The 25,407-nt window shown below is 45.8% G+C and overlaps 1 protein-coding gene across 1 annotated transcript in view; it reads left to right on the top strand.

Moving 5' to 3' along the window:
* The first annotated feature begins 13,489 nt into the window (after positions 1-13,489).
* The window catches only part of LOC141111273 (nicotinamide N-methyltransferase-like), a 302,361-nt gene continuing 290,443 nt past the window's right edge, over positions 13,490-25,407 (top strand). Inside the window, exons 1-2 of the mRNA XM_073603417.1 lie at positions 13,490-13,698; positions 15,331-15,538. Of these exons, the coding sequence (XP_073459518.1) occupies positions 13,548-13,698; positions 15,331-15,538 (359 nt within the window). The 5' untranslated portion in view covers positions 13,490-13,547. The remainder of the gene's footprint in view (positions 13,699-15,330; positions 15,539-25,407) is intronic.

Genomic DNA, 25,407 nt, shown 5'->3' with positions numbered 1-25,407 from the left:
ATGTCCACCATCTCTATAAAGGCCATATTTGAGGCCTTAAATATCCTCCGGGATCGGGACATATGTGGCTCTGGGCTCTTGTCGTTGCTGTTGCTGCTGTCTGCATGCACTTGTTGTCTCTCCGCCATGTGCTCTCCCACTGCAACGAAAGCCAAGGGGCGGGGAATAGACTAGAAAGAATGTCAGGGGCGGGCGGAGATTCACGCATGCGCAGTGTATATAAAGCGTTACACGCATGTGTCGTACGTACGATCTGTGAGTGGAGGAAGGATTAGCGTAAGCGCAGATCGTTCTAACGAAGGTACAATTTTAACTTGGTGCATCAGTGGCCTATACTGCTTCTAGATTGAGGCCTATATTGGAAAATGATTAGGAGAGTTTAGCCTGACATTAGGGTTTGTCTTGTGTTGTGTCTTGCAGAGAAAATGGATCTATTCAATGATGAGGACTTTATTCCCATATTCATTGATATGTACAGGGAGCTGCCCAGTCTGTGGCAGGTAAACCACCCCTTTTATAACAATAAACCAAAGAGGAAGGCAGCGATGGATCAATTGCTGGAATTTGTGAAGCCGGTGATCCCCATGGTAGACATCCCCTATTTGAAGGCCCTAATTGGTGCCATGAGGAGCACTTATAATAGGGAGCGCAAGAAGGTCAAGGATTCCCAGAGATCAGGGGCTGCAGCAGATGACATTTATGTACCCAGGCTGTGGTACTATGACAGACAGCATTTTCTGGCAGACCAGACTGAACCCAGGCCAGCACTCTCCAATCTTCCTTCAAGGCTTCCTTTCACCTCAGCTGGGGCTTCTGACATCCAACCTGGGCCTATCAGCCAGGAAGAAGTGGAGGAGCCCAGCTTGAGCCAGGTATAGCATTGTTCAACATATTTCTAGTGAAGTAATTAATGATATTAACTAGATGTTATTATTGATCAGTAATTTCTGATTTTACAAAGTGTTTTACATATCAATAGACAGTAGTAGCCAAGACAAGAATGAAAAATGCTGGGGTCAGAATGATAGTCTTTTCTATTTATTAACATTCAATTTGCAACAGTCATGAGCTGAAAATTGTGTGTGATTGATGAACCAATAACTAAAACTATGTCTCTTTTTCATACACAGGAAAGTCTTAGCCAGGAGGAGGCCATGGAAAGTGGCAGCAAGGAGGTAGCGGGGGTAAGGGGAAGCCAGGAGGTGGCCGGGCCCAGTAGCCTGCCCGAATACAAGGTCCCTCCCCTCCGCCTTCCTCAAAAAAGTCCCAGGAAGAGGAGTAACCTGGAGGAGGCAGCACTTGGCCTATTTCGGAAGGCTACTGCGGCCCTCAGAACCCCATAGTTGCCAACAGTCCCGATTTTCCCGGGACAATCCCGATTTTGGGACCCTCGTCCCAATGGGAGGCCGTCCCGAATCGGGATTTTGAGTTTTGTCTCTGAAAAAACAGGAATGTTTGGCTCTGGAGCAGTTTTCCGGCTCTTGACTCCAACAAAATGGCCACTGGCGCCCCTGTGAGAGCTTTGCTCTTTTGTTTCAGCTACATCACCTCTTGTTCCTCAGGTTTGGTGGAGAGGGAAGGGGCCGATCCGTGCAGCCAATGATTCGGCTTCTCTCTTCACAAATCTCCAGCCTGGGTTAGCTGCACGGATCGGATTTAACTTCATCTCCTTACAGGAAACAATGGGAAAGAAGTTAGTGAACTGAGCCTGATTTTAGATACAAGAAGGATGGATTCATGATTTTAAAATGATGTGAAATGACTAACATTCCTATGTGATTATTTATATTATTCAGCTCACTAAAATGTCTAACGATAATAATATACTGTAAAATGTTCATGCTGTGCACATGGGGATAGGAACATATTGTCTTAGCCTTCCAGTTGCATTATGGCTCCTCTGATTTCTGTCACATGTGGAGATGTTGGATAAGGAGGTTCTTGCAGAGCTTGAATTTTCCCTTGTGCGTGCAGAACTCCAGGCTTTCCCTTCATGCACTGTCTGTGACACATGACAGACCACAAGATTATGCAGAGCTCAGCATTCAGTACACCTTCAGATAACATGCTAGTGTCCTAAATGGGAATTCAGCACTGACAACAAGTGTTATATATGCTGAGGTATCTATGGGAACAGAGCAGCAAACCATAACCTTCCAACATGTCATGTGTGACAGGCATGACAGATAACTTCAACCACATATCTGTAAATACTGCTAGTGCTATGAGCAATACCGTTTTTTCTTCCTTCTCCCTCTCCTATTGGTTGTTTTAGTAGTGAGTGAGCAGTAGTGGCCATATCTATACCTGAGAGGCCCTAAATTCCAGCAATACTATGAAAAGTGATTTAATGCCAGCTCTTCTTCCCACCCCCTCCACAAACTTCTATTCAAAATGTTGTTTTCTGAGACCAGGAAGGACTGTAAGACCCCTTTCATACTGGGGTGGTTTACAGGCGCTATTGTGCTAAAAATAGCGCCTGCAAACTGACCCGAAACAGCCGCTGCTATGTCTCCAGTGTGAAAGCCCCAAGGGCTTTCACACTGGAGCGGTGCGCTAGCAGGACAGGATAAAAAGAACAGCTAGCAGCATCTTCGGAGCGGTGCTAGCAGGACCTCTGCAGAGGCGCTTTGCAGTGGTTTTTAACTCTTCTTTGGCCGCTAGCGGGGCGGGGCGAAATACCACCGCTAAAACGACAGTAAAGCCCTGCTAATAATAGCGGCGCTTTACGGCCGACGCACCTCCCGCCCCAGTGTGAAAGGGGCCTAATGTAAGCAAATAACTGCTAAAATGTAGGGACTCCTCGTTGCTTCATTCTGCTTGGTTGTTTATGGATGAGCAGTAGAGGCCACATCTATTCCTGAGAGGCTTTAGGTTCCAGCAAGACAATCCAAATCGATTTGATGCCAGCCCCTCTTCCCTTTCTCCACAAACCCTACTCAAAATGGTGTTATCTGAAGCCAAGAAGGGCTGCAATGTAAGTAGGGAACCGCTGTAATTTAGGGTCTCTGGGTTGTTTTAGTAGTGAGTTAACAGTAGTGGTCACACAAAATAAAGTAATGCCAGCCCCTTTTTGTCTCTCTCCACAGCTTTGCTGCTTGGCGACACCAGATGTAAAGGAGGGCTCCGCTGCTGGGGGACACCAGATGTAAAGGAGGGCTCCACTGCCGGGGACACCAGATGTAAAGGAGGGCTCCACTGCCGGGGACACTAAATTTAAAGGAGGGCTCCACTGCCAGGGACACCAATTTCAAAGGATGGCTCCGCTGCCAGGGACACCAGATGTAAAGGAGGGCTCCACTGCCGGGGACACCAGATGTAAAGGAGGGCTCCACTGCCTGGGACACTAAATTTAAAGGAGGGCTCCACTGCCAGGGACACCAAATTTAAAGGATGGCTCCGCTGCCAGGGACACCAGATGTAAAGGAGGGCTCCGCTGCAGGGGACACCAGATGTAAAGGAGGGCTCCACTGCCTGGGACACTAAATTTAAAGGAGGGCTCCACTGCCTGGGACACCAAATTTAAAGGATGGCTCCGCTGCCAGGGACACCAGATGTAAAGGAGGGCTCTGCTGCCGAGGACACCAGATGTAAAGGAGGGCTCCAATGCCTGGGACACTAAATTTCAAGGATGGCTCCGCTGCCAGGGACACCAAATTTCAAGGATGGCTCCGCTGCCAGGGACACCAGATGTAAAGGAGGGCTCCACTGCTGGGGACACCAGATGTAAAGGATGGCTCCGCTGCCAGGGACACCAGATGTAAAGGAGGGCTCCGCTGCTGGGGACACCAGATGTAAGGGAGGGCTCCACTGCTGGGGACACCACATGTAAAAGATGGCTTTGCTGCTGGGAGACACCAGATGTAAGGAGGGGCTACGCTGCCAGGGACACCATATGTAAAGGAGGGCTCCACTGCTGGGGACCCCAGATGTAAAGGGGGGCTCCACTGCTGGGGACACCAGATGTAAAGGGGGGCTCCACTGCCAGGGACACAGATCTGTAAGGAGGGCCTCTGCTTCTGGGGGCACCTGATGTAAGGACGGACTCTGTTGGGGGCACCTGATGTAAGGACAGACTCTGCTGGGGGCTCCTGATGGCATCTGGTGGCAGGCGACGTGGCAGGTGACATGTTTGGGGTCCCACTGATTCTGGATTATGGTGAGTTGAATGATTTCATTCTATATTACGATGTAATAATAGTAATAATGCACTTTAATCACCCTGACACCATAACAACCATGATGCCAGGATGATTGAAGCACTAACACCAGGTGTTTGGAGTGTCTTTATCTGATGATTTGTTAAACTCTGGAATACACATTTCTATTGTGGTGTAGGATCTGGGCCTGCTGTCCCTCCATCCCTCTTTCCTTCCCTCGTTCTTTCCTTCTTTCTCTCTCCCGCCCTCTTTTCCCCTTTCTTTCTCCATCTCTCATTCATCTCAGACTCTAACCACACCCCATTGAACCACGCCCATGTAAGACACGCCCACTAATTGACGTAAACCACGCCCATATTTTGGCGCTGCGCGCGCCAAGTTTTTCCTCTTTTTGCCATTTAACGCCTACAAACACATGCCCCACACCCTAATTATAATAAGACTCTGCCTACAGCCAAAAGAGTGTCCCTAAAAACTTTTTTACAATGTTGGCAACTATGGAACCCCTCCTCCAATAATCAAGAGGACTCTGCCTACATGGCAGCCTGCAATATGCAGGAAATGGAGGAGGGCCAGCACCTCTTATGTGAGGAAGTTATGTTACAAGCCCTAAATAAGGGGTAGAGGGGTGAACTCACAAGCCAAAGCCACGTTTGTGAGTTTAACCACGGTCCTCCTCCTCCTCCTCCACCGCCTGAGAGTGATGGCCTGGGTTTGGTGTGGTCTTACAAAAGACGCAGGCTGTTGTAAGACCACAGCCTGGGGACATATATGTTATCTACTGCTATTCCTGATCTCTTGTAGTTCTGGACCGGATTGTGCTCACTATTATAAGGACTCCTCAGGCCACCAATTTTGACTGTAAAATAAATGATGTGTGCCCTGGGGTACAAAGGCTTCACAAATTTCACCAGTTTCTCCAGCATTGCCTTCCTCTTTTTTGTGTTATGACCCATAATAAATGGCTATTTATTTTTCACAAATACTTGCCTATGCGTTTAACTTCAAAAAGGCCAGTTTGTTTGTGAGTAGGCAGGTACATTTCAAAAATACAATGTCAAATTAACAAGGGACATCAACACCAACCACCTTGAGGTTAAAAAATACAAGATAATAATGGTGTTGTGGTAACTTGACACAAAACAAAAGAAAAAATTATGGAGATCACTATAAAAAAAAATAGGAGATCTGGATAAAAAAACAAAAAAACACTTAAACCAAAAAGTCTAAACATTATTATGGAGATCTGACGAAAAAAAAAACAATTATTCCTGAGATCACGAGAAATAATAAAGAAATCAGGTTGTCAGAACTCTGTGTGAATATGAGCAGTAAAGCAACTTCATTATTCTAGCATTCTAAAGAAGAGAATGCACTGCATTAACCGCTTGCCGACTGTCCGCCGCAGTTATACTATGGCAGAATGGCACAGGCAGGCGAATCGCCATCATGGTACGTCGGTACCATAGACGGCCACTAGGGGGTGCGTGCGCCCCCTGCTCACCCACCCACGAAGCCGATGCGAGCGCCCGGCGGGCTCGATCACCGCCGGGCTCCCGCGATCACTCAGGGCACACGGAGAACCGAGTGCTGTGTGTGTAAACACACAGTTTCCGGTTCTCTGACTGGAGAACTGACAGATCCTCTGTTCATACAGAGTATGAACAGGCGATCTGTTAGTTTCCCTGCACAGTCCACATCCCCCTTCAGTTAGAACACTTCCTAGGACACACATTAACTCCTTCGCTGCCCCCTAGTGTTAACCCCTGCACTGCCAGTGACATTTTTACAGTGCATATTTAATCACACTGATCGCTGTATTAATGCCAATGGTCCCAAAAATGTGTCATAATGTCGCAATCACAATAAAAATCACTGATCGCTGCCATTACTAGTAAAAAACAAATTATTAATAAAAATGCCATAAAACTATCTCCTATTTTGTAGACGCTATAACTTTTGCGCAAACAAATCAATATACGCTTAGTGCAATTTTTTTTACCAAAAATATGTAGAAGAATACGTATCGGCCAAAACTGAGGAAAAAAATGTTTTTTTAAATATTTTTGGGGGATATTTATTATAGCAAAAAGTAAAAAATAATGCGTTTTTTTCAAAATTGTCGCTCTTTTTTTTATAGCGCAAAAAATAAAAACCGCAGAGGTGATCAAATACCACCAAAAGAAAGCTCTATTTGTGGGAAAAAAAGGACATAATTTTTGTTTGGAAGCCACGTCGCATGACCACGCAATTGTCATCTAAATGGACGCAGTGCCAAATCGCAAAGAGTGCTCTGGTCTTTGGCCAGCCAAATGGTCCGGGCTGAAGCGGTTAAAAGATTTTAAAATTTGCAGCGTGACGAATGTGCTATCTCCATTACGAACGCTAGTTTTACCAGACCGAGCGCTTCCGTCTCGTAATTGATTCTGAGCATGCGTGGAACTTTGTGCGTCGGAATTGTGTACACACGATCAAAATTTACCAGAACAGATTTTGTTGTCGGAAAATTTTAGATCTAGATCTCAAATTTTGTTTGTCGGAAATTCTGACGGAAAATGTCTGAAGGAGCCTACACATGGTTGGAATTTCCATCAAAAAGCTCCCATCGAACATTTTCCGTTGGAAAATCCGACCGTGTGTACGGGCATAACAGTTTTTTTTGCAGGCTGAACAAAAAAAAATGAAGAGCTCTGAGGAGCTGCTTTCCTAACTTTCCAATGTTGGCGATCTCCCCGGCTGAGCTATTGTGTTCTGACAGGGGCCCCTGCGAGAACACACTGGTCAGCACTCTAAGCCATTGGCTGAGAACGCTGATGGGGTGGTGATCAACAAAACTTTTTCGGTCATGCCCCTTCAACAGAAGGGCCGAATGTCAGGCAATTTCTATTGAATTGGTCTATGCCACCTGACATGCGGCCCGTGTGTGCGGCCCTTAAAGGAGTTGTAAAGTCAGAAGTTTTTTTTATCTTAATGCATTCAATGCATTAAGATAAAAAGCCTTCTGTGTGCAGCAGCCGCCCCAGCACCCCTAATACTTACCTGAGCCCCATCTCTGTCCATCAATGTCCATAAGTGTCTCGGCCGTCCGAGACACTCCCTGCTGATTGGCTGAGACTCAGCAGCGGTACCCACTGCTGTCAATCAATGTTAGTCAGCCAATCAGGAGAGAGAGGGGGTGGGGCCGGGCCGCAGTTCCATGTCTGAATGGACACAGGGAGCTGTGGCTCGGCTCGGGTGCCCCCATAGCATGCTGCTTGCTGTGGGGGCACTCAACAGGAGAGAGGGGCCAGTAGAGCCGAAGAGGGACCTGAGAAGAGGAGGATCCTGGCTGCTCTGTGCAAAGCCAACTGCACAGAGGAGGTAAGAATGTCATGGTCTATTCCCCTTTCCAAAACCAGCCCCCCCTTTTCCTGTGCCCTTTGGAATGCACGTTCTGTCTGCAACAAACTCACCACCCTTCATGACCTCTTTATCACAAATTCCTTTAACCTACTTGCCGTTACTGAAACCTGGATTTATGAATCAGATACTACTTCTCCTGCTTCCCTCTCCCATGGGGGCCTTCTCTGGACTCACTCCTCAGACCAAGTGGACGGAAGGGAGGTGGAGTGGGAATCCTTCTAGTCCCATGCAGCACCTATCAGGTACTTCACCCACCTCCCTCTCTGACACTCTCCTCTTTTGAGGCACATTGCATTTGTCTATTCTCTCCCATTTCTCTAAGAATTGCAGTCATCTACCGGCCCCCTGGACCAGTATCAGCCTTCCTTGATGACTTCTCTGCCTGGTTACCCTACTTTCTCTCTTCTGAAATCCCCACAATTATTCTCAGGGACTTCAACATCCCTGTTAACACTAACACTACTATTACTTCTAAACTTCTCAGTCTAACCTCATCGATTGACCTGAAGCAATGGAAACAGGCTCCTACCCACTCCAACGGCAACACCCTTGACCTTGTCTTCTCCTATCTGTGCACTCCGTGCAACCTTTCCAACAATCCACTCCCACTCTCTGATCACCACCTTATTAGTTTTGCTCTCTCCCTGTCTTCCACCTCTTCTCCCTCCAACTGCCTAACAGTTACATGTAGAAACCTTCGCCACCTCAACCCTTCTCTTCTCTACTCTGCTACTGATCACCTCTATGACAAAATCTCACCTCTGTCCTGCCCCAACCTAGCCACTTTCATCTACAACAGCTCACTGTCTTCCTCCCTAGACAAGTTTGCCCCCCTCACTACACGCAGAATTAGGCCCTGACTGCTACAACCCTGGCAAACAGATGACACCAGAAGTCTCAGAAAACGTAGCCGCTCTCTTGAGCGCCTGTGGCATAAGACTAAGATCCAGGATGACTTTACACAATATAAATCTGCCCTCCTAAAATACTATTCCTGCCTTCACACTGCCAAACAGACCTACTTTATCACACTCATTAACACCTTCTCATCCAGTCCACGTCAACTCTTCTCTACCTTCAACACTCTACTCTGTCCTCCACTGCCTCCACCCACCAACTCACTCACTGCCCAGGAGATTGCCAATCACTTCAAAACTAAGATTGATACAATTCATGACGAGATCGCCAATGAGCAAAAACCTCCCCCATGCAACACCCCATGTCCACAGATACAATCATTACTTCCCTCATTCAACCCTGCTACTATTACTGAGGTTGCTAAACTTTTATCTAACACTCATCTAACCACCTGCCCCCTGGATCCTGCTCCCTCGCAAATGCTACGCTCACCCTCTGACTCGATTCTACACTCTCTAACTCACATTTTCAACCTCTCCCTCTCTTGTGGCATCTTCCTAATCTCTCTAAAACATGCGCTAGTCACCCCCATACTTAAAAAGCCCTCACTGGACCCCACCAATCTCAACAACCTACGTCCCATCTCCTTACTCTCTTTCTCCTCCAAACTTCTTGAAAGACTGGTCTACAACCGACTAAGCGACCATCTGACCATGAATAAACTTCTTGATCCCCTTCAGTCTGGTTTTTGCCCTCAACACTCCACGGAAACTGCTCCCCTTAAACTCTCAAATGACCTACTAATGGCTAAAACCAGTGGACACTATTCTGTACTACTTCTCCTGGATCTCTCTGCTGCTCCACTTTGACACAGTGGACCACCCCCTCCTCCTCAAAAAACTCCACTCCTTTGGTCTCCGTGACTGTACTCTTCACTGGTTCTCATCCTACCTATCCCACCGCTCCTTCAGTGTCACTTACAACTCTACTTCCTCCTCTTCTCTTCCTTTCTCCATTGGGGTCCCCCAAGGTTCTGTTCTTGGACCTCTCCTTTTCTCAATCTACACCACCTCCTTGGGTCAGTTGATTGCCTCCCACGGCTTTAAATATCATCTCTACGCTAATGACACCCAAATCTATCTCTCCACCCCCCAGCTCTCTCCATCTGTCTCCTCACGCATTACCAACTTACTAGCACATATCAGCCTGGATGTCACATCACTTCCTCAAACTCAACCTATCCAAAACCGAGCTCATGATATTTCCTCCCTCAGGTGCCACTTCCCCTGATTTCTCTGTCAATATCAACGGCTCAACTATCAACCCATCTCCCCACACCAAGGAACTAGGTGTAATCCTGGACTCTGAACTAACCTTTCGACCCCACATTCTATCACTATCCAAAACTTGCCGCCTCAATCTCCGCAACATCTCCAAGATACGCCCCTTCCTAACCAGTGTTACCACAAAGCTTCTAATCCACTCCCTGGTCATCTCCCGCCTCGACTACTGCAACTCCCTCCTCATTGGCTTACCTCTAAATAGGCTATCCTCACTTCAGTCCATCATGAACGCTGCTGCCAGGCTCATCCACCTCACAAACCGCTCAGCATCTGCTACACCCCTCTGCCAATCCCTCCATTGGCTGCCACTCAGTCACCGAATTAAATTCAAGATACTAACTATAACTTACAAAGCCATCCACAACCTGGCCCCCAGCTACATCTCTAACCTAGTAACCAAATACCAACCTAATCGTTCTCTTTGCTCCTCCCAAGACCTCCTGCTCTCAAACTCCCTTGTCACCTCATCCCATGCTCGCCTTCAGGACTTCTCCAGAGCCTCTCCCATCCTCTGGAATGCTCTACCCAAATCTGTCTGATTTTCTCCTACTTTATCCACTTTCAGACAATCCCTGAAAACTCATCTCTTCAGAGAAGCCTATCTGGCCCCCACCTAACAACTGTACATTTATCTTCTCAATCAGCACATCACCCACAGTTATTATCTCTTGCATCTCTTGACCTTCCCTATTAGATTGTAAGCTCTAAGGAGCAGGGCCCTCTGATTCCTACTGTATTAAAGTGTATTGTATTTGTACTGTCTACCCTCAAGTTGTAAAGCCCTACGTAAACTGTTGGCGCTATATAAATCCTGTATAATAATAATAATAATGTTTGTTATTTTTATAGAAGAAAAAACGAGACTTTACAATCGATTCTGAATATAACCTATAGATGTTGCTGATAAATTAATTGCGGAACCAAAATTTACGTTCTTCACTTGCAGAATATTGGAACCTTTCCCTGTAATGCCCATTTAGTATTCTATTCAGAGAGGAAATTCAGGAGAAAGAAATGCACCTAAAATAGTTTAACAAGCAGGGTTTTAAATGTGATTCTGAACAGGAAAACATAACCTCTCCGGAGGTGTTACCACTTGCTGACTGCGTTGTTAATGCACGGATACTGGATTTCATCAAGAAAAATTAAAATAAATGCATTTTAATCTCTGACCACCACTGTACCATGTGCACATCCTCAGACCACCTCTGTATCATTCATGTCCGCATCCTCTGACCACCTCTGCATCATTCATGTCCACATCCTCTGACCACCTCTGTACCATGTCCACATCCTCTGACCACCTCCTCTGTATCCCGTCCACATCCTCTGACCACCTCTGTACTATGTCCACATCCTCTGACCACCTCTGCATCATTCATGTCCACATCCTCTGACCACATCCTCTGACCACTTCTGTACCATGTCCACATCCTCTGACCACCTCCTCTGTATCCTGTCCACATCCTCTGACTATCTCTGTATAATATCTGCATCATATGACCACCTCTATACCATGTCTGCAGCCTCTGACCACCTCTGTACCATGTCTGCAGCCGCTAACCATCTCCTGTATCATGTCTGCAATCTCTGGCCATCTCTTGTCTAGTATCATATCTGCAGTCTCTGAGGGGAAGCCTGGAGAGGCATTGAAAGTTAGAATGCCACCGGGATGGGGATTACGGGAGGAGTCGGTGTGGACTGTGGAGAAGAGACTATAGGATAAAACCAGAGCCACCAAGCTGGATTTGACTGACTGAGCCCTGCGTGGTGCACCTGAGAGGAGGTCAGTGACATCACCGTCAGGCCAGTCTGAGGGGGGGCCACTGGTGTAAGGGGAGAGTGAAAACAATAAAGGTTCCCCCTTATATCAGTAACCCCCCCCCTTACATTGGTGTATTCACTCTGCAGAAGGTGAACTCTGGTCACCAGAGTGCCCCCCACATCAGAGTTCCAGGTGTCCCCTAAAGTGGAGAGCATAAGAGTAGTGGCATTAAAGGAGAGAAGGGGAGAAGATATGGGAAAGAGAGGAGAGGGAGAGAGAAGCTAGCTTATCGTCGGGAGGGGCCCCCGCCCCCTTTTGAAATGCTTGTAATTTTAAGGTTGGACACCAGGTATGAGAGAAATACCCATAAACTGCGCCCATGGTTCCCAGATAGCTTCGAATTGCGCTTTGGTGTCGTATAGAACGCTCAAGAGTTTCTCTTGGGACATAAACCATGATATTTTACGAATAGCTGCCTTGAAGGAAACCTTGGGTTGTTTCCATGCTTTGGCAATGGTGAGTTTGGAACCTAGGAGGATGAAGTGTATTAGTTTACGTGACCGTTTTGGTGTCTTAGGTAAGTTGTCATTGAGAAGAGCTATGGCTGGGGTTTTCAGGATTTGGATTTTCGTTATTTTTCGAATCAGGGAGAATATCTTGCTCCAGTAGGGCCTCAGTCTGGGGCATTCCCACCATATGTGGGTCATTGAGCCCAAGAGCTGACACCCTCGGAAGCACTTGGGGTCTGCTGTTGGGAACATTTTGGACAATTTGTCCGGGGTGAGGTACCATCTGGTAATGACCTTGATACTAGATTCAATAAGGGAGATATTCTTAATGCCCTTAAAGGATCTGTTGAAGGTACTTCTCCATTTATCAAGATCCCAGTCGAGGGAAAGATCACTCTCCCAGGCTAGCATGTAAGGAGTCTTTTGGGATTGAAGGGCTAGTGACTGATAGATGACGGCGATCCCTCCCCTCTGTTCCATGGATCGCCAGTGGCCAGTTTTTTGTTTCTGATGTAAAGGAGAATGTAGTGGACTCTAGTAAAAGGTGGTCTCTGGTGACCAGAGCACCTCCCCCCTTTACATCAGAGTTCCCCTTTAGATCATGATCTTCAGAATTCCCCTTTATGTCAGAATTCCCTTGCACTGTAAGGGGGAACCCTGCAAACTCTGATGTAAGGAGGAACTCTGTGTTTTTGACATTTGTTTATCGTAAAGACTTTACTAATAGCACTAGCTACGTGTTTATAGTGTAAATATTGATCTTTGCACTGTTTAGCAGTGAAAAATGTCATTTTAGGTACTTTTGCAGTGTCATAAAAAAAAATTGGCTCTGTCAGTAAATTTCATGAATGTTGCCAGTAAAAAATGGGCAGTTTGTAAATTTTGGCATCCTGCCAGTAAATTGCACTTCACGGGGGGGGGTTGGCAACACTGAATCCTGGTGACCAACTACAAGAAACGTCTACCACTGTGTATGCCAACAAGGTTTTCTTCACCAAGTACTAAGTCGTGTTTTGCATGGGGATTAAATACTTATTTTACTCACTGAACTACAACTCAATGTATAGCATTTGTTTTATGTGGTTTTTCTGGATTTTTGGCTGATATTCTGTCTCTATCATTTAAAATACACCTATGATAAAAAATTATAGACCCTTCATTTCTTTGTAAGTGGGCAAACTTACAAAATCTGCAGGGGATCAAAAAATTATTTTCCCCACTGTATAATATTTGGGTGCTCTAAGTAATTTTCTAGCAAAAAATACAGATTTTTACTTTAAAACAACAAATGTAAAAAAAAGCCTGGTCTTAAAGTGGTTAAACCTTTGCAAACTCAGATGGCAATCATACCTCAGTCAGCACTATTCCCATGACTGCCTTATAAATATATTTATGATTATATTACAATAAAATGTAACCACCTTATTTCAAAAGAATATAAATAGAACTCAAACATTAAAGCTTAGTTGAAAGCAGAAATCAAAGAGGTGAAGTTCAGCATTGCAGGACGATGGATTCCACAACACATAAACTCTATCATGTACATGGAATGGATTCCAGAAGTTTTCTGGATTTATATTTCTCTAATAAGGAGGACATGGTCTTTGCAGAGGATTTTTTAACATTTCCAATGAGGATGATTCACTATCAGTTCAGCACCTGTATGTACAGCTTATATTGATGTTTTTAACAAAAAAGACTAATGTTGTTGAAAAATCTAAAGCCTCGTACACACGATCAGATTGTTGGCCAACAGAGCGTCAGACTTTTGTCCGCAGGGCGTGTGCCGGGATCTTGTCTTGCAAACTAACTGCACACAATTGTTGGCCAACAACAAGTGAAGTTGTTGGAAAATTTGAGAACCTGCTCTCAAACATTTGTGGCCGGCAATTCCGACAGCAAATGTTCAATGGAGCATACACACGATCGGACTTTCCGACAACAAGCTCACATTGAACATTTCCCGTCGGAAAGTCAGACTGTGTGCATGTGGCATTAATCATTATATTATCACTTTTTATGTATTTGCTTGCAAAAGGTCAATTCACAAACATTATCATATTTGTTTTCTATCTTTAAGCCCCAGTTTACACTTGTACGACTTGTCATGCACCTTTGGACCCCAAAGTCACATGCCAAGTTGCACCCCATGTTTTCCAATGTACTGTTCATATTTGTGCGACTTAAGACTCATGCACACAGGGTGTTTTTCCTGCTGCTTTTACAGATTTAAAACGTCTTTCCATGTTATTCTATGTGTCCACATAGGCTTTTAGGAGCTTTTAGTGGCAGGGGCATTTTCAAGCTGCAAAAAACCCCAGGCCAGTGCGTTTTTAGGCAGCAGCGTTACAGCTGTAAAAACGCCTGACATGGCTAAATGCATGTTAATGCTGTACACAGCATTAAGCCGCGTCAAGCGTTGTTAAGCTGTAGTAATTGGATTTGGGAGTGGAAAATAGAAGAGGGCAGAGAAACGCTGCTAAACGCTAATGCAGCATGTAAGGGGGAATCCTGCAAACTCTGATGTAAAGTGGAACTCTGTGTGCATTAACACCATTAACGTCAATGCAAAACACTTGTAAAAGCGCGTTTTTCCTGATGTCGGTATTGGCTTTGCAGCTTGTTTTTTTTAACGCCCTGTGTGCATGAGGCCTTAAAGTCACAGCAACTTTAAAGTAGTTCTTGTACTACTTTGGTCAGATTTTCATGCAACCTGAGGCCCATAGACTTCAATGTAAACCCTCAAAAATCGCATGAAAGTTGCACCTGCATCATATACATGTGTGTGCGACTTTGTAGAGTACACGCAGTCACATGGTCTAAGCCAAAGGCGCAACAAAGTCCCACTCGTCCAACGTGGCATAAAAGTTGCATCAAGTTACACTGTAAAGTCGCAGTGGAAATCACAAAATTTTGAAGTTGCACAAGTGTGAATGGAGCCTAAATGATCAGAACAGATGTAGAGCAAAGTGACTGTTTCTCTGCAAATGACCCTCTGACCCCTTTATACTCTCCTTACCCTCTCTCTCTCTCTCTCTCTCTCTCTCTCTCTCTCTCTCAGTCTCAGATCTTTGCTCATCTGGTGCTTTCATATATGGAGGATAATGTGACATATAATGGCTGGCCTAGCAGGAAATCCCAGAGCCATATTATATATTGGTTGGGATTTTTTAAAGCTATTTTCATCTAGCAGCGTCATTAAATGCCAAATGTTATGAAAGTATGAAATCTTTTTTTTGGCAGTGAAATTAGTTTCGGGTAAGATAACATCTGAATCTCTAATATTCCTCCAGGTCGAGTTAAGGGTACACTTTTGATTGACATCAGCCTTGGTTCCTTCATTCACCTTCTTTATTCCGCCTCCAATTCCTTCAAAAAAATAGTCCTATTAAGATTCCAAGAGAAATGTATTATGGAACTGAGCAGATGGCTACATGACCGTACCGGAGCATATGATTGGTCGCATACATCATCAGCCGCAGCTGAGTTAGAAGGAACGAGGTGATTTGTCCCCTTTCTGATTTTTGCATTTTAGGTTACAGAAGATTGTTTCTTTAAAGGCAACTTCTATTGTTTTTGAGTATATTTAATTTATTAAGTTGGTTAAAATACAAACTTTTTTTTTCATGTTTTTAGTCAGGTAACTTTGAAATATTGTATTTGAAAAGTTCAAATCTATATTTTCGTCCAGCAGATGGATCTCTCAGCTCTTTATAATGTTTTTATTCTGGGCTATCCTTATCTACTGTGTTGAAAAAGCCTATTCACATTGTTTAAAGTAGAAGTCCAGTCAAATCTAAACTTAACCCTGCTCTCACCCCCATTCTAAGCCCTATACCAACTACTCTGTAAAGAAAGGATGTCTATGCTTACCTATTCTGTGGGCCCTCCAGTCCAAACCGACTACGGATGCCCCATAGTAAGCCTATGGGTGAAGAGTAATCACCGCTCAAGGTCCGTCTCCACCTGTACCACCTCAAGTGCACACTACCAGGTGCCGGCCCTGTCCATTACAGGCTTCACAGTAGAGGAAAAGGGTCTGGTCGGCCATACATCTGATAAAATCACCTTAATTTAGACATATTCCGAAATAGACTCTCCACAATGTACAATTGAGGGAAAATAGCACTAGCTGGTGTGAAATTTTCCCTTGATTGTACATTGTGGAGTGTCTATTTGGAATATATCTAAATTAATGTGATTTTATCGGCTGTGTGGCTGACCAGACCCTTTTCCTGTACTGTGAAGCCCGTAACGAATAGGGTCAGCACCTGGTAGTATGCAGTGAAGGTGGTACAGATGGAGACCAACCTTGAACGGTGATTACTCGTAACCTGTAGGCTTACTTTGGGGCACCCTTAGTCAGTTGTCCCTCCAATACACTGAAGCCGGCTCTGGAAGCCGATCATATGACAACCAGACCATTTTCCTCTACCGTGAGACCTTTGGGTGATGTCACCACCCAGGTACTGCAGCCGTTGTTGGCAATCTCTCCTCTCCATGGAAGCCGGCTGCTAGAGAGATCATGTGACTGGACCAGAGCACCTTCAGAATAGGTATGTATAGATATCTTTCCTTTACAGGGCAGTTAAGATTGGGCTTAGAATGGAGGTGGGAGCAGGTTGAAGTTTAGAGAGTATTTGATTGGACTTCTACTTCAATAGCTCAATCTGTAATTTATATATAGAACTTAGATCAGTCACTCCTTGGAGTTGAGCAGTTTCAGGTCTCTCTAGTTTTTCTGATAGACATCAGCTTGGGTGTCACCAATGCAGACAAAGGATTTCAAATGCTTTGAAGTCAATAGGGGTACTTTTGGTGGTCACTTTTGGTACTTTGATAAGGGAGGTGTATTAAAAAATCCCAGCCGGGCTGTGTTGCATAACCAGCTGGTATTGGCTCATTAACATGTAGAAGAGAAAAGTACAGAGATCTTGTACTTACTGTAATTGCTCATTAACCACTTGCTTACTGGGAACTTAAACCCCCTTCCTGCCCAGGCCAATTTTCAGCTTTCAGTGCTGTTGCACTTTGAATGACCATTGCGTGGTCATGCAACACTGTACCCATATGACATTTTTATCATTTTTTTCACACAAATAGAGCTTTCTTTTGGTGGTATTTAATCACTACTGGGGTTTCATAGTTTGTTACAAAATTTTTCAAACAGGTCATTTTTCTCCTTTATTAATGTGCGCTGATGAGGCTGCACTTATGGGCACTGATAGGCTGCACTGATGGGCACCGATAGGTTGCACTGGTGGGCACTGATCAGGAGGCACTGATAGGTGGCACTGAAAGGTGGCACTGATAGGTGGCACTGATAGACACTGGTAGCTGACACTGATAGGCAACACTGATAGGTGGCACTGGTGATGCGAACCGGTGAGCACTGCTTGGCAGCACTGGTGGACACTGATTGGCAGCACTGGTAGACACAGATAGGTGGTACTAGTGGGCACTGGTGGGCACTGCTTTGCAGTACTTATGGGCACTGGTAGGTGGCACTGGTGGGCACTGATGAGGCGGCAGTGCCTGTGTGAGTGACCGATGTCCCGTTTACAGAAGCCGGTAATCGGCTTTTTTTTATCCTCACGCTGTCATCGCGAGAAGGAAAAGCCTATTACTTGCTTCTGTTTACATTACGTGATCAGCTGTCATTGGCTGACAGCTGATCACGTGGTAAGGAGCTGGGATCGGCCCCTTACTCCGATCTGTGATCAGCTGAGTCTCATTGACTGGATGAATAAGGTGAATATTTATGCATATAAAAAGAGAAAGGTAATAATAATTTTCTATAACGAGATGTATTTTATATATGTATTAAAACTGAGTTCTAGGCAGATATAAAAGACTCAGATTAATGGAGCTCTGTAATCATTTTAAATGCAAACAGTGTACCTGAATCCAACCTGCTATCCGCCTCTTGCAGTCTCTGTACTACAGGACTGGAGTGTGAGTGGAAAAAGCAGCACATGTTCATGTGGTGATAGAAGGAAGGAGCAGAGTGACAGAGAGACAAGACCATCACTGTGCTGCTTCTCATATCACTGTCCAGTCACAGAGTGGGGAGGGTCCAGGACAACCTGGGCTAACTGGGCCACTGTAATATCCACATCATCCCCCCCACTGTAATATCCACATCATCCCCCCCACTGTAATATCCATGTCATCTCCCCCACTGTAATGGACATCTCTCCCACTGTAATAGACATCTCCCCCACTGTAAAAGACATCTCCCCCACTCACTGTAATATCCACAATCTCTCCCACTGTAATAGACATCTCCCCCACTCATGTTGAATTTTAAAAGCAGCAAACTTCTGTCAGATTAGCAAACCTGTGAGATGAGCAGGGCTGACGCTGCTTTTAAAATTCAAGATCTAAGTAGTGAGACGGAGTTGTAAGTCCTGTATTTCACTATATAAACTGACTTTACTGTTATAAATATGTGTAAAATGCAAAACTCCTGTGGGTGTAACAACATGTCCGCTTTCCCCCTTCTTAGTGTATCCTTACTGTGGACGAGTGTGGGGTGTAGCAAGATGGCGGCGACGGGACATCACTTCTGTAGCAAACTGCGATGGGTCACCGAATATGTCGTTACACCGACCAGAGGGGTGATTACGTCAGTGCGCAGCTCACCGCCACTGCCGGGTGTACCAAGATGGCCGGAGCTAGGCCGAAGCCACTCTGAACAGGTTGACCCATTCAGATCACGGATCGGTGACGATCCGTTGCACCCCTAATAGATATAGTATAGAGCAGATATAAAATAAAATCATGTTTATTTGTATTTGATCAGAAATTAGGGGATGTGTTTTCCAGTGTAGCACCCTGATGTCTAGGCAGGGTTGCTCCTAAATATACCTGTCAGGTGTATTGGCCTTGGCCAATTGTTAGGAATCAATTGAGTTCACCTTAAGTCTGGAATTGCTGCACTTCTCTCTTCTGTCACTAGATGGCCGGGTATCTGGTGACATTAGATAAAACAAGGGCATTGCAAGGACAGATTGGGAATGGATTAAGGTGTCTCAGCCAATGGGCAGGGATCTTCTTGGGTCCCTTGGCCTGCTGGGAGAGCCTATTTGTTTGGGTGGGGTCAGGTGTTCGGGGTTTTAGTGCCACCTGGACGGCTTTATGGGTGGACGTGTGTTGTGCTGTCCAGGCTGCTAGGCCAGAGTTTGGGCCTATCCCCGGCTAGGGATGAGCCCAACACCCCCCCCGGTTTAGTTTACACCAGAACCTGTGAACGGACCGAAAATTTGTGCAAACTTTAGAACCCCGTTAAAGTCTATGGGACTTGAACGTTCAAAATCAAAAATGCTAATTTTAAAGGCTAATATGCAAGTTATTGTTCTAAAAAGGGTTTGGGGACCCGGGTCCTGCCCCAGGGGACATGTATCAATGTAAACAAAAGTATTAAAAATGGCCGTTTTTTCGGGAGCAGTGATTTTAATGAAATATTCCTTTACATATCGTACCTGGGGGTGTCTATAGTATGCCTGTAAAGTGGCGCGTGTTTCCCGTGCTTAGAACAGTCCCTGCACAAAATGACATTTGTAAAGGAATAAAAGTCATTTAAAACTGCTTGCGGCTTTAATGTAATGTCGGGTCCCGGCAATATGGATGAAAATGAGTGAGACAAATGGCATGGGTAACCCCCCCCAGTCCATTACCAGGCCCTTTGGAATCTGTTTGTAATTTTGAACTGGTACATTTTTAAAGTATAGCTCCAGCTCCAGCCAAAAAATCTATTTTTAAGCTTTTTGGAAAACATAGGGAATTATCACCCCTGTAACATTTGTTTTGCTGTCTGTGCACCTCTTGAGAAGATTTCACCTCACTTTCTGTCCCAATGACAAATGTTTTTTGAAAATTTGTGGTTTTTAGTGAAACAAGGATTGGTGATAAAACATCAGTGGAGAGGAGACATGTTTTTCCCATTTTAACTCTTACAGAAGAAAATTTCCCTTCCTAGGGGTAGATTTCATCTCACTTCCTGTTGTCTCCTTCCGTTTGCAAGTAGGAGTCGTTTGTAAGTTGGATGTTTAAAAGTAGGGGCCTGCCCTATATACTCTGCAGAAATTGGGGCCTTAGGTGTTGGTGTTGCCACAACACTGTAAGCCCTCACAGTTACTCTTGGTGGGCGCAGGAATGGGCCCTGCTGTGAAATAGTAGATCAAGAATTGTAATTACATGCCATTGTTGAACAGTGGTAGAAAAATTGGGCCTTTGGTGGTGGTGGTGCTGGTGCCACAACACTGTAAGTCCTCACAGTTACCCTTGGTGGGCGCTGGAACGGGCCCTGCTGTGAAATATTATATCAAGAATTGTAGTTACATGCACCTGTTGAATAGGGGCAGAAAAATTGGGCCTTTGGTGGTGGTGTTGCCACAACACTGTAAGCCCTCACAGTTACTCTTGCTGGGCACAGGAATGGGCCCTGCTGTGAAATATTAGATCAAGAATTGTAATTACATGTCCCTGTTGAACAGGGGCTGAAAACATGCACCTGTTAAACGGGCAGAAAAATTGGGCCTTAGCCACTGGTGGCGTTGCCCAGAACCAAAAATGTTCTTAAAAGCTATCATCAGCATGAAAATTGAGGAGGAAGAGGATTGTCACTCAGCATAACCGGATAGTCACTCAGCATAGGCAGACTTGAACAGATCTCACATTAAAAAAAAAAATATTCGGTTACATCAGCATCATGTGCTTGGTAGCTGGTGATCCAAGACTGATTCATTTTTATGAAGGTCAACCGATCGACCGATTCGGTGGACAGATGCACCCTGTGATCGGTTACAAAGCCTCCAGCAGCACTGAATGTGCGTTCTGAAAGAACGCTGGATGCAGGACAGGCCAGTAGCTCAATTGCATACTGTGCATGCTCTGGCCAGTGATCCATCCTCAAGACCCAGTAACTCAGAGGATTTTTGGTGGGAAAGGTGTCCAAGTCTGATCTTGCCCCTAGGTAATCCTGCACCATGTGAATCAGACGCTGGCGATGGTTGCTGGAACCGTTCATACCTTGAGGCTGTGGACTAAAAAATTGTCTGAACGCATCGGTCAGACGGCCACCTTCTCCACCGCTCCTTCTGTGACTGACCGAAGCCTCAGCAACATGTTGTCCAGGAGGACCAGGAAATTGTAACCTCCCCAGGCTCTGGAAACGCGTTGCACAAACATTTCTGCAAGGCCTCCCGAAGATGTCTCATCCTCTGCTCCCTCTGCGATGGCAAGATAAGGTCCTCAACCTTACCCTTGTAATGTGGATCAAGGAGGGTTGCCAGCCAGTAATGATCCCTCCCCTTGATACAACGAATATGAGGACCCTTCCGCGGGTTTTGCAGGATCAGGGAGGCCATGCAGCGTAGTTTTGCTGAGGTATTCGGTCCAGAGTCCTCTGGGTCACTAAGGACGACATGATCCAGAGCCACCTCCTCCCAGCCATGTACAAGTCCATGGGTTTCTTCAAACTGTAAATGATCCCTTGAAGACTGCTGCTGATGCTGATTGCCAGGCTCCACCTCCATGCTGACACAATCCTCCTCCTCCTCCTCGTCCTCTTTCTGTATGATCGGCGGGCACGCAGGAACACTGGATAAAGGGGGCCTTGAGAGGCCTTGAGAGGTAAGGAAGTCCTCCTCTTCCTGCCTCTGTTCTGCCTGAAGTGCCCTGTCCATTATTCCACGTAGCGTGTGCTCCAACAGGTGGACAAGAGGGACAGTGTCACTGATGCATGCATTGTCACTGCTCACCATCCTCGTGGCCTCCTCAAATGGTGACTGGACAGTGCATGCATCCCTGATCATAGCCCACTGGCCTGGGGAAAAAAAGCAAGCTCCCCTGACCCTGTCCTGATGCCATAGTCGCACAGGTACTCATTGATGGCCCTCTGCTGCATGTGCTGCGCTGCTGGACCATGAGTCAGCAGTAACTTGCACATTACCACTGACAGCCCTGTCCAGCGAGGCCAAGACATTGCCTTCCACATGCCAGTAGAGAGCCGGAATTGCCTTCCTTGAGAAAAAGTGGCGCTTGGGAACCTGCCACTGAGGAACCGCACATTCCACAAACTCACGGAAGGGGGCAGAGTCTTCCAACTGAAAAGGTAGCAGTTCAAGTGCTAGCAATTTAGCCAAGCTAGCATTCAACCGCTGGGTATATGGATGGCTGGGAGCGAACTTCTTTCGGCGGTACAGCAGCTGGGGTGGGGAAATTTGCCTGGTACAATCTGACATCGGTGTACCGATAGCAGATTGCCCCCAAGTACTTGGCTGTGACACACCTATTTCTACACCTTCATTCCTCTCAGTGCAGGTCTCAGAGAGGACTGAAGGTATAGTGGGGTTGGAGATCCCAGCTGATGAGGAGCAAGGAGAGGTCCTCTTTGTGCTTTGGTGTTGGTCCATTAGGTACGCTTGCCAACTAACTGCATGGCAGGTCAACATATGTCTGGTCAAGCACGTGGTGCCCAAGCAGGAGATGTGCCACGTGAGATACGCTTGAGACATATGTTGCAAATAGCAGTGGTGGAATCTGATGCACTTGTCTCAAAAAAGGCCCACACCAAAGAACTTTTGGAATAACGCACAGAGACAGAAGCGCCCTGCATATGCAGAGCTCTGCGGTGGGATGCAGTTGGTGTGCTACCCTTAAGCTGGCCCCTGGAGGGCATCCTGCCTCATTGGTGATGTGCCTCTTCCTCCCCCTCCTCCTCTCTCCTATCAGGCACCCACGTGGAGTCAGTGACCTCATCATCCCCTCCCCCCTCATCACTGGAGCAAAACTGGCAGTATGCTGCAGCTGGGGGAACATGACTGCCAGATTGCTGTCCTTCTTGGGCACCCCCTCTCTCTGGGCTCATGTTACTGCCTTCCTCTAGCTGGGGACCATAATCGGAGCCTTCAAAACGCTCGGCATCCTCCTGGAGCATGTACCCAACACTGTGGTCAAACAGTTCGGGGGACTCCTCAGGAGGACATCGTGGGGCTAGGGAATGAGTGACTGATGCCATTTAGCCTAGGGAAGAGGCAGCGTTGGCAGCTGCTTTGCTAGACTAAGTACCCTGAGCCGGGGTGAGAGAGGATGAGGAGGATGAGGACGGCTTGGTCATCCACTCTACCAAGTCTTCCGCATGTTGTGGCTCAACACGGCCAGCTGCCGAAAAAAAGGACAAGCGTGTCCCACGGCCACTTGCTGATGAGGATGCACCGTCTCTACGACCAGCACTGTTTCCTCTAGACACAGAGCCTGCTTGCCCTCTTTTATTGGCTTGTGACTGCCTCTCCTTGTTGTCCTTCCAGACATACTAATGGCCTGCAGTGAGATGTAGCTGAACAAAGCAGGGATGTATGTATATATATATATATATATATATATACTAAAACTGCAGCTAGCAGAATCAACTGCCTGCTTATAGTATTATTAGTATGAGAACACCAGCACTTGTCTTCAGGTAGCTTTTGGTGCACACTGTGCAGAGGATGCAGTACACTAACTGTAAATACTGTAACTGCCTGCCTGTGGTATTAATAGGAGCAGAACAACAGCAATTGCCTTCAGGTAGCTTTACTGTAGGTGCACACTGTGCAGAGGACATAGTACATTAACTGTAAATACTGTAGCTGACTGCCTGTGGTATTAATATAGAATCAGAAGAACACCACCAATTTTATTCAGGTAGTTTAGGTGCACACTGTGCAGAGGACACAGTACACTAACTGTAAATACTGTAGCTGCCTGCCTGTGGTATTAATAGGAGCAAAACAACAGCAATTGTCTCCAGGTAGATTTAGGTGCACACTGTGCAGAGGACGCACTACACTAACTATAAATACTGTAGCTGCCTGCCTGTGGTATTAATATGATCAGAATAACACCACTAATTTTCTTCAGGTAGCTTTAGGTGCACACTGTGCAGAGAATGCATTACACTAACTGTAAATACTGTAGCTGCCTGCCTGCAGTATTAATAGGATCAGAAGAACACCACTAATTTTCTTCAGGTAGATTTAGGTGCACACTGTGCAGAGGACACAGTACACTAACTGTAAATACTTTAGCTGCCTGCCTGTGGTATTAATAGGATCAGAAGAACACCACTAATTTTATTCAGGTAGCTTTAGGTGCACACTGTGCAGTGGACGCAGTACACTAACTGTAAATACTGTAGCTGCCTGCCTGTGGTATTAATATAGGATCAGAAGAACACCACCAATTTTCTTCAGGTAGCTTTAGGTACACACTGTGCAGAGGACGCAGTACACTAACTGTAAACACTGTAGCTGCCTGCCTGTGGTATTAATATAGGATCAGAAGAACACCACCAATTTTCTTCAGGTAGCTTTAGGTGCACATTGTGCAGCGGACGCACTACACTAACTGTAAATACTGTAGCTGCCTACCTGTGATTTTAATAGGATCAGAAGAACACCACCAATTTTATTCAGGTAGCTTTAGGTGCACACTGTGCAGAGGACGCAGTACACTAACTGTAAATACTGTAGCTGCCTGCCTGTGGTATTAATATAGGATCAGAAGAACACCCCCAATTTTCTTCAGGTAGCTTTAGGTGCACACTGTGCAGCGGACGCACTACACTAACTGTAAATACTGTAGCTGCCTGCCTGTGGTATTAATAGGATCAGAAGAACACCACTAATTTTCATCAGGTAGATTTAGGTGCTCACTGTGCAGAGGACACAGTACACTAACTGTAAATACTTTAGCTGCCTGCCTGTGGTATTAATAGGAGCAGAACAACAGCAATTGTCTCCAGGTAGCTTTAGGTGCACACTGTGCAGAGGACGCACTACACTAACTGTAAATACTGTAGCTGCCTGCCTGTGGTATTAATAGGATCAGAAGAACACCACTAATTTTCTTCAGGTAGCTTTAGGTACACACTGTGCAGAGGACACAGTACACTAACCGTAAATACTTTAGCTGCCTGCCTGTGGTATTAATAGGAGCAGAACAACAGCAATTGTCCCCAGGTAGCTTTAGGTGCATACTGTGCAGAGGACGCACTACACTAACTGTAAATACTGTGGCTGCCTGCCTGTGGTATTAATAGGATCAGAAGAATACCACTAATTTTCTTCAGGTAGCTTTAGGTGCACACTGTGCAGAGGACACAGTACACTAACTGTAAATACTGTAGCTGCCTGCCTGTGTTATTAATAGGAGCAGAACAACAGCAATTGTCTCCAGGTAGCTTTAGGTACACACTGTGCAGGGGACGCACTACACTAAATTGTAAATACTGCAGCTGCCTGCGGTACTGTACTAATAGGATCAGAAAAACATCACTAATTTTCTTCAGGTAGCTTTAGGTGCACACTGTGCAGAGGACGCACTAC

This window comes from Aquarana catesbeiana, linkage group LG10, assembly GCF_042186555.1.
Source record: "Aquarana catesbeiana isolate 2022-GZ linkage group LG10, ASM4218655v1, whole genome shotgun sequence".
In the NCBI taxonomy this organism is placed as follows: Eukaryota; Metazoa; Chordata; class Amphibia; order Anura; family Ranidae; genus Aquarana; species Aquarana catesbeiana.
This window is presented reverse-complemented; position numbering and strand designations above follow the sequence as displayed.